The sequence below is a fragment of the Pyrgilauda ruficollis genome, unplaced genomic scaffold (assembly GCF_017590135.1).
Source record: "Pyrgilauda ruficollis isolate IOZ18807 unplaced genomic scaffold, ASM1759013v1 scaffold165, whole genome shotgun sequence".
Lineage (NCBI taxonomy): Eukaryota > Metazoa > Chordata > Aves > Passeriformes > Passeridae > Pyrgilauda > Pyrgilauda ruficollis.
Window position 1 is genome coordinate 1,776,797 of NW_024515320.1, and position 9,193 is coordinate 1,785,989.

The 9,193-nt window shown below is 56.4% G+C and overlaps 2 protein-coding genes across 7 annotated transcripts; both read right to left on the reverse strand.

Moving 5' to 3' along the window:
• Positions 1-1,333: 1,333 nt before the first annotated feature.
• LOC121351392 (basic phospholipase A2 caudoxin-like) lies at positions 1,334-3,449 on the reverse strand. Its single transcript, XM_041463511.1, has 4 exons — positions 2,784-3,449; positions 2,496-2,643; positions 2,152-2,258; positions 1,334-1,634 (listed from the first exon to the last, which is right to left on the reverse strand). The coding sequence occupies exons 1-4, from the start codon at positions 2,809-2,811 to the stop codon at positions 1,492-1,494; spliced, it is 426 nt and encodes a 141-aa protein (XP_041319445.1). The 5' UTR covers positions 2,812-3,449; the 3' UTR covers positions 1,334-1,491.
• Positions 3,450-5,250: 1,801 nt separating this feature from the next.
• LOC121351390 (phospholipase A2, membrane associated-like) lies at positions 5,251-8,426 on the reverse strand. Of its 6 annotated transcripts, XM_041463509.1 has the most exons (8): positions 8,372-8,426; positions 7,957-8,101; positions 7,740-7,846; positions 7,161-7,665; positions 6,712-6,768; positions 6,393-6,519; positions 5,831-5,937; positions 5,251-5,717 (listed from the first exon to the last, which is right to left on the reverse strand). In XM_041463509.1, exons 1-4 carry the CDS (start codon positions 8,409-8,411, stop codon positions 7,541-7,543), a joined length of 417 nt encoding a protein of 138 aa, XP_041319443.1. In that variant the 5' UTR covers positions 8,412-8,426; the 3' UTR covers positions 5,251-5,717; positions 5,831-5,937; positions 6,393-6,519; positions 6,712-6,768; positions 7,161-7,540. The 6 variants fall into 6 exon arrangements, with proteins under 6 accessions (XP_041319443.1, XP_041319438.1, XP_041319441.1 ...); XM_041463504.1 differs by lacking the exons at positions 7,740-7,846; positions 7,957-8,101; positions 8,372-8,426 and having other exon boundaries at positions 6,763-6,842; positions 7,161-7,292; XM_041463507.1 differs by lacking the exons at positions 7,740-7,846; positions 7,957-8,101; positions 8,372-8,426 and having other exon boundaries at positions 6,712-6,842; positions 7,161-7,290.
• Positions 8,427-9,193: the final 767 nt, after the last annotated feature.

Genomic DNA, 9,193 nt, shown 5'->3' on the forward strand with positions numbered 1-9,193 from the left:
TGTTTGTTCTTAGCAGCTGGCTGACAAATATCAGGGTGTTTTGGCTGCTGCTGCAGCAGGGTCACTGTGAGCCTCTCGAGGGCGAATAGGCAGCAGGAGGATGCAGAAAGCCACTCTCCCTGCCTCCTGTCTCCCACCATCATCTTCCCTGGACTTACTTTCCCAAATCCTGCCCCTGCAGGTCAGGAATTCAGTTGAACTGGAAGTTTTAAGCATTTAGGCAGGTTCTGGCTGACCTCCATAAACTTGTCTGTGTATGGGGAAGATCTTCTGCCCGTGCTGCTCAGTGTCTCCTTTCCCTTGTTCCTACTTAGGAGTTGCCTTCTGGTTTATCTCACAGCTTTGCCACGTCAGCCATGGTCTCCATAGCTTTGGGAGCTGCAGAAAGGGAGAGAAATTGGGGATGAAGAATGATCCATAATCCAGTGTGGGATAAAAGAAGATGGTTTGTGCTGGTGTTGAGCTGTGGGGTGGTTCCTTGGAGCTTCCTGGGTGCAAGCACCAGCCTTAGAAGGCAGCATTGGCTCTGTCTCAGCTTCTAGAATCCTTATTGCCTGTAGAAGATGAGAAGAAATTAGTGGTTTGGAGTTATAAAGATACCACATTAACTGTAGGAGCTTGAGGCAGGGGTGCTGTTGCTTGTAGTCAAACACTTAATCAAGCCAGGTAGGAGCCCTCAGCACTGATGTGGAAATCAAATAAATTACCCTTAAAACTCCTTTATTTTAGGCAGGTCGCGTCTCCAGAGGCAGCATTACAGCTGGAGGTGCCTCCATCAAGGCCCAGGGTACAGCCAGCCCTGGCTTGTTGGAGGTAATTAGGGCTCATTTGGGATCATGTGCAGCTGTAGTGTGGGACAAGGTGGCTGCCTGGAGCTGCAGCTTGAGGAGATGTCTGTCCACTAGAAAGAGCCACCCAAGCCTCTGAGGCCCCACCCCTGGGCTCCCCCATGCCTTCAGTGAGTATTAATTGCTTAAACAGTCATTAGATGTGGGATGGGGTTGGATTGTGATTGAGGCTCAACCCCTGGAGAGAAGCTGGGCTCGGAGCCTGCTTTAGGGTTGGGGTGCAGCAGCCACTTGCTGTTTCTGTGGGCTTTTTTTAACTCTGGAGCTCTTAAGATGTACTGGTTTGCTGCTAAAATGTCACTTCTGGTCATTTTTTAAGACAAAATGTATGCAGGAAGGGACATTTTCTTCAAAAAAATCAACCCCCGAGTTCCATGCTGTTACCTACCCCTCCCACCACTGATTCCCAAAACACAACACTGGCCACAATTTTGAAACATTTAAAATCTTTATTTGCAGGGTTTACCTCATTTCCATGAGTTATTAAACAACGGGAAGCAGGTTTTCCCTGTGCTAAGGGAAAGGTGCTGGACACTTTTTCAGTGCCACAGGGCTGTGCCGTGTCCTGCCTGGCCAGAGGGAAGGCAGAGCCCCCAGCTCTGATGGTTTCTGCCGGTTTGGAGCTGCAGCACGGCAGGAGTGCTCAGCAGGAGGGTGTCCGGCCCCGGCACTTGTGGTTGGGGTAGTTGCTGTAGGATTTGCGGTAGGAGCTGGCTGCCCTCCGGAAGCACTCCACCGCCCTCTTGTCGCACGCACACGCCCGTTTTTGGCATGAGCTCCCGTTTCCTGGAAGAAAATTGGGGAGGATGGAGGCAGGTGAAGGGTGTGAGGGTCAGGGGGTGTTTTTTGACCATCCCCACAGCGTGTGCAGCCTCTCTGTTGAGTCTGGGGTGTGCAGCAACCTGGCCCTGGAGGGAGCATTCAGGTCACTTTCCCTCTGATGTGTCTCTGGGTGTTTGCCTGGATCTCTGGGATGTGCTTTGCTGTGCTCTGTGGAACAATGAGTTCACTCTGGGGGAGTCAGGGCAGCTGTGCCAGGTCCCTGTCTGGGATGGGAGGGTCCTCTCAAACCCTTGGTGTTTGGCCTCTTGGGAAGGACAAGGCTCCTCCTCAAGCTCTAAACTTCACCATAATCCAGCAAATACTAATTTGCCTTATTCCTGGCACTTTTCCTGTATTTCCACCCACTTCACTGTGTGTGATTTCCAGGCCAGGATGATCTAAAGGGGATGCTGGAAGTCAAGCTCCCTGAGTGGGTGGCCGTGCCTCCCCGCTTGCAGCTCTGCGCCCGCCCCGCTCTCACCGCAGATTATTTGGTTTCTTTGGAACGCGTATTTGTAGGTGACCGTTTTGGGGCTGCAGCCGGAGGCAACCAACTTCTTGTAGCAGCAGTCGTGGGCGTGACAGCACCTGGGGGCACGAGAGCCGAGGTCAGGGCAGGGGACAGTTGGGACACTACGGTCAAACATCAGCCACGTGCATCTCCGCTATCGGCTGCTGCTGCTGAGCCGCTTCTACAGAGGCTTTAAGGACAAGCAACAACTTTCTCATGGCTATTTCCACCCTCAGGAGCAGGAGCGACATTGCACGTGCTGTACCCGGGGGGTGAGGAGGGAGCCCGCTCTGCCTTCTCCCCTCCCAGCGTACCTGTCGGTGGCATCCAGGGGCTGTTTGGAGCCGCCCCAGCCGCAGTAGCAGCCGTATCCGTTGTAAGCCAGCGCCGATTTCCCCGTCTTCAGCTCAATCATCCTTGCAAACTGGGCCAGGTTGCAGCTGGCAAAGGCCAGTCCTAGGACTGGAGAAGGGGGGTTAAGAGCATGAGGAAAAGCAACCTCCCATCCCACCTTTCCACAGCAAAAATGGGTATTTCACCATTCCCATGTGGCCCTGGACCCGGGAGCTTCCCCGGGGTGGGAGCTGGTGGGGGATACTCACAGAAGAGGAGCAGCGAGAGGAGCTTCATTCTGGCAGTGGCAGCTCCAGGGTTTGGTGAGCCCAAGGTGCTGCTGGTCGCACCTTTTATGGCCGTGCACCCTCAGCAGGGCCCCTCCTCTGGGGAGCCCAAAGTGGGCAAATATTGACAATCCTCACCATACTGGTCCTGCTGCTGTGCAGGTGTCCTGGCACTGCTGGAGGCTGTGGGATGCCTCATATGGTGGAGGTCTTGGCAGGAGGCTTTGGATGTGTGGGATCTTGGCAGGAGGCTTTGGACGTGTGGAGCAGCCTGGGGCTGAGTCTGTGCATGGCTCTGGGTGTCTCAGCATTCCCAGTGCTTCCTTGAGTAAAATGAGAGAACTTGAGGGAGAACAGCAACCACTTAGTATGAGGTGTCCTTGCCCATGGTAGGGGGTGGAATAAGATTGTCTGAGGAGTCTGTGATTCCATGGTCCACTTTCTTCCTGGATGACAGTTTTTTTGATGCCTTGGCTAGAAATCACCATTCTGTGTCTTACTGTTTCCATCCTGACTTAGCTGGGCAGGGAGAAAATGCAGCCAGTGCAAAGTATCCTCCATTTCCAACTTACCAGAGGGGGTGAGATGCAGCATTGGGAGTGGAGGAAGATCCCATGGTCTCCAGAATGGCTGTGGCTGGAGATAGAGCTGAGCAGAGACCATGTTTGGTGGTTTTCTTGGTAGTGGGGCTTCCTCAGTGCCCAGATGCCCCCTGCATTTGGGGATGCTCCATCCCTCTCCCCATGTGTGCTGGGCACTGTGTTTTGCTCTCAAATACCTCATGGCATGAGATGGGTGGTTCACCTTTATTTAGAAGCAAAATAAGGCAAATGGCAGGGAATAAAAAATGCAAGTGATGTATAATAGAAGGTGGGGGGAAAAGAGGCTGCTTGTGTCATTCGCTCAGGGAGACTCTCTGATTGAATTGGTGGTAGTGAGCAATCAGCAGACAGCTTCTGGCAGAGATTGCAGCTGCTCTGTGCTGCTTTTTGGGGAACCCCAGCATGGGCAGGCACTGAGGCAGGGGAGGAAATCCCCACAGGGCTGGTAGGGAAACCGAGGCAGGGAACAAGGATGCAACTTGTGTGGGAATCAGAGAGATGCTGACAGACGGGAACTCCGCTCAGCAAAATCTCTTCCCCCTCTCTGGTGTGGGTCCTTTGCCTCATCAGCTCTCTGGGCTAATTTAAGTAGTCCTCTGGGATGGTGTTAATTGGGTAAAGCAGGATTTGCCATAATTCAGGATTTTCCAAGTCCACAACCGGTTTTATCACAGGGGAATAAGGGATATTCTTGTCCATCAAACTGGCTGAGCTCCACTGAAAGCCTCTCCACCCCAGCCCCTCTGCCTGTGGCAGGTTTGCAGGGCCACTTCTCCAAATGGGAAATAAGCCCCCCCAAGCCAAATGCCTCCTGGGGAAGCTGTGGATTTTGTTTCATAGTATGAAAACCACAACTCTTGCAGCCCAGTTTATTGCAATGCTCTGAGGGGGTGCAGCATCTGAGCCAAACCATCAGCATTTGGAGGATTTGTATGAATGGATTTGTACAGCCGGATGTCCAAACAGGAAAATTCATGGATGGTTAAAATTCACCCAGAATTTACAAAGGGACAGTGTGATTATCTCAGCCTGCAATCTGTCTGGGATATCCATGCTCTCGGTGAGGATTTGATCCTTGATTTATGCCCTGCAATTATCAGCTGCTGGGCGAAGGGCTCCTTCCTCCTCTGCCCCAGGGTTCCACACGGGTGATTCCCTGATTCCCGGGTGGCAGCTGGCAGAAGCATCACTGATTTCAGGGCTGTTTCCTGGTGCCATTGAGTTCAGCTATGGGGCAATCCAGGGAATTCCAGCTGGGAATCAGCCCCTGAGGAAACAGTGTTTTGTTGCTTTTTCTGTGGCTTTATTTCCTTGCTGAGGCCCCCTAAGGCATTTGGAGCCCGGAAATCTGCTGGGGTCAGCACCCCAAGGCACAAAACCTGGGGATGCTGAAGTGGGGGGAAGCAGCCACTGCTTGAGCTGCCTTTTCCTAAGGAACGTGCTCAGGATTGTTGCAGAATTGGGCCAAACATTCTTTTCTGGTGAGAACTCTGTTTTGCTCAGCACTGGGTGTGAGGCAAGCTCCCGGCCATGCTGTCACAGCAGAGATTTAGGGGATCACAGAATGTCTCGAGCTGGAAGGGACCCACAAGGATCAGAGAAGTCCAAGGCCAGCCCTCCCACGCCATCGTGCCTGTCCCCGGCCCTTCCACCGGCCTCATTCTCCGTCTCTCAGAAAAACGGGACATTTTCAGAGCCTGAAGGTTTAGAGCTGAATTGGGGCAGTTCAGGGATGAGTTGTGTCACCTCTCAAGTGTCATTTTTGCTGAATACTTCAACAGGAAACCTGTCTGAGAGGTGAGGGGTGGTCGCTGGGCTCAGCTGAGTCACTGCACACTGGGAACCGGTGCTTTGGGCTCTCTGGTTTTATTTTGGAGCAACAGGAGGGAATTTGCTGAGAAGCAGGAAGCGGAGGGAGCGGACAGGCTGCCAAGGGGGACGCTTCCCATCCCGCCCCTCACCGGGACGAGGGGCAGGTGTCCACTCCTCCCTTGTTTTGCCGTGCTGGACATCGGGTCAGCGCTGCTCCCGCTCCTCTTGACCGGACGCTTCTTGTCCTCGCCTCGAAGCCAAAAAGCCCCGAGGAGGAGACTCGCCAGGCTGGGAAGCGCTGCCGGCGCCGTCCCTTCGCCGATCAGCCCGGAGATGGTTTCGCAAAGGGAGTTTTTGCCTCAGCAGCGCCCGGCTCGTCCCCGGCACCCGGCGCGGCGGTGGAGCTGGGCCTGGCCGAGCTGAGCCCGGCCGAGCCGGGCCCGGCACAGCCGCGCCGCCCGCTCGCACCTGCAGGCGCCTCGCTGGCAGCGCGTCCCCGAGCCTGCGGGCACCGAGAGCGCCCCTGAGACCTGCCCCGAGCAGCCCGGGAAAGGGCGCCACGAAAGAGGGGATGGTGTGGAAAGGGGCAGCCCGAGCCCAGGGACGAGCACTCACTGCAGGTGGGGATCCCTGCCCGGGGCACAGAGAGCGGCTGCACGGGTCCCACGCGGCAGCGCCGCGCTGCCAGCCGGGCGTAGCAGCAGGCTCGGAGCAGGCAGCACCTGCGGGAGGAGGAGAGCTGGGCTGTCGGGAATGTGGCACCGGCTGCTGCTGCCCCAGCTGGCACAGGCTCTGCGAGCCGGGCGGGAGAGCCGCCAGCTCTGCTTCCTCCTGCTCTGGATCACCCAGAAGCTTCTCTGTCCTGCCCGTTCCCACGTCAAGCCTCTGCCTCCCCGTGCAAGCCCTGCCCCGCATCCTGGCTTCAGGAGCGTCCCCCTCCTCTGATGGCATCCCATGGACCTGGCAGTTGTCGCTGGCACCACCCTACCGACTCCGGGATGGAGTTGGCGTGAACACTGCATCACTTTCCCTGCTTCCCGAAAACCTGATTCCTTCCTGCTGCTGCCAAGCACCCGGTCTGCATTTTGCAAAACTTCAGGGGGGCTGCTGGGGTGGTGCAGGTCCCCGGGGTTACCCCGGGGCCAGCGTTAGCCCTCTGGGGTAGCGTTGCCTGTACCGATCCACTGAAGCCCTCGAGGTGCCCCATCCCCTGTAGCATCCATGGGCAGTCAGGTTTCCTACGGTGCTTCCCTCGAGTCCCGGTGTGAAGGTGCGTGGGTGCTTCCCGTGCGCTGTGAACACACCTAGAGTGACCATAAAATGTGATTAAAATGTGATTTTTTTAAATTTTTTTTTTTTTTTTTTGTAAGTTACGTGCAGGAATGAGGCTTGCAGGAACTGGGGAGGGAAGGAAGCTTTGCTGGGAGTCCCCCTGAGGAGTGCACAGGAGTTTGGGGATGAGCCTGGCTCCTGTCTGTGGGTCGGGGTGCACTTACTGCAGGCAAACAGCATCGTCAGCACCAGCAGGACCTTCATCTTCCTCTCACCTGGGCCTGGGAGGAGAAACGGGACAGGCTCAGCCAGGCAGCGTCACCAGTTTGATAGGAGCAGCCGTGAGAAGCTTCCTCTGAAATAGGATCATCCCCAAAATCTGGAGGGAGGAAAGCAGCTGTGCCCCCTCACATCAGCGTTGCTGCCTCTCGGCCGAGAGCAAGTGGTTTCTGGAGCATCCCCCACCCCCTGCCGCCCCCCTCCAGCATTTCTCACCTCCCGTCCCACCGCTTTTGGCGCCCAGCGCAGCTCTCCCCGTGCAGTGCAGCCTCGCACTGCTTCCATTCGGAAGCGATTACACTTTTCCTACAGGCACGGGCCGCTCCCGCTGCCTCCCCCAACATCCCCCGGTATTTTTCTTTCCACAGCGGCGGAGTGAGGGGGGGTCGCTCACCACTTGCTCGCTGTCCGTCTGTCCTCCCGGGGAGAGCCTGCCCTGCGTGTCCAGCCCGCGAGCTCCGACTGGAAGTTCCAAAAGGACTCGTCTGTCCCAAACGCGGGGAGTGCTACGCCCCTTCCCCCCCGGCCAGCCCCCCTCGCCCGCGGCTGCAGCCTCGAGTGACGCAGGGGCCGAGACCGAGTTCTTGGAAAGTTTTGGGAAGATGTTGGTTATTTACGGGGATTTCTCTCCCTGCCCAACAGCAGCTCTCAGAGGGCCGGGGCTGTTGGACAAGAACGTTGTTTATTTCTGCGTTGTTTTAGTTTCCAGCGGCTCTGGTGCGGTCGGCACGGGCCGGGATGAAGGGCGATCCCGGCGCCGCATCCCAGCTCCCGTCACCGGCACCGCGTGTTGGGGTAGAACTGGTAGCGTTTCTTGTAGCTGCCGACGTTTCTCCTCAGGCACAGCGCCAGGCTGCGGTCGCACTCGCAGGACAAGAAGGCACACCGGGAGCCCTGTCCTGCGGGACGAGGGGAGCCCGGGTCAGCCCCGGCTTTGGGGGGACGGCACCCCCTTTTCCAGGGCCCTACTCACTGCAGGAGAGCCTGCCGTAGTGCCAGTTGTAGCGGTAGGGGCGTGTCTTGGCATCGCAGTGGTACCTCAGGAGGTTTTCATAGCAGGTATCATGCAGCTGGCAGCATCTGCACAGGAGATCGAAGCTTTAGGGGATGGAGGTTTCTCCCCCTCATGCCACAAATTTAAAAATATTCAAGAACGTGTCCGTGCAGGGGGTTTTTAAGTGGGCTCTCACCTGTCTGTGGCATCCTTGGGCTGCCCCCTGCCCCCCAGCCCGCAGTAGCAGCCGTAGAAGCCGTAATACAGAAGAGCGTTTTTCCCTGTCACCTCTGAGATCATCTGGTGCAGCTGCAAGAGGCTCCCGTGGGCTGGGGGCAAGCCTGCAGGGGGGGAAATCAGGGAGACCACACTGATTCCCTGCCCCCACAACAGCAGCTCCATCCCTCCAGCCCCTAAACTGGCACCAGGCTGGTGATGTCTTAGAGATTATAATGCAGCAGAGAGGAAATGTGTTCCCAGCTTGGCACAGGAGAGTTGTGGCATTTCTGGGAGAGCTGGTGATGGGGAGAGGTGGAGAAATCACCAGCCTGGTCCTGATTTCAATGGATGTAGCTGCACAGAGAGCCTTGGGACTGAGAGAGGACACTTACCCCACACAAACAGCACGGAGAGGCTGAGGAGAGAGTTCATCCTTCTGATGGCTCTGGGAAGGAAACCAAACCATTCTCTGTTATACCAACCACCTTCTTTCTTTCCTTCCTCATCACCCAGGAGCAGAGGTTCTCCCTCTCTCTGGGGACCAGGAGCAACAAGGGGGTAAAGATGGCCCTGTTGTTTCGGCACAAAGCATCAGGGATGGGAAGTGATGGGAATCAGATGGGGGAGAGGTAGGAAAAAGCAAAATCAGGAGAAAGGGAGAAACATTGGAGGGATGTTCAGCCCTCGAGGGCTGCACCCGCTGCTTTTCTTCTGGGCTGGCATCTCAGGCAGCATCTCCTTCAGTCCTGCTTCCCAGGCTGGCACTTGCTCCCCACTTGCACCACAGCTTCTGGTGAAAGGAGGAAAAGAGGGAAAGCAATCCTCCATCCCCACTTACCTTGGGAAAGCCCTGCTGCCTTGCAGTGCCCTGCAGCCAGCTGTGCTTGCTTTATATAGCTTGCTCCCATCTGCCTGGGTCTCCTTTGACCCAAATCTCGCTGACTGGGCTTCCCTGCAAAGGAGAAGGTGCCATCCTTCCCCTTTTGAGGAATGTCAGAAATCCCCTGAGGCCCCAGCTCTGAACCCCACGCAGGGGGTGGGTGCTGGGTGGGATGGGGTGGAAAAGCAGCGTCACTTCCAGCCTGAGGAGGAAGCAAACACACTCTGCCTCCTCCTCTGCCCTTCCCAGCACCAAGGAGCCACATCAGGGGGGAAAGAGCAGCTCTGGTTAAGCCTGGGCATAGACACAGCAAGTCTCTGGCTTTCAAGGAGGT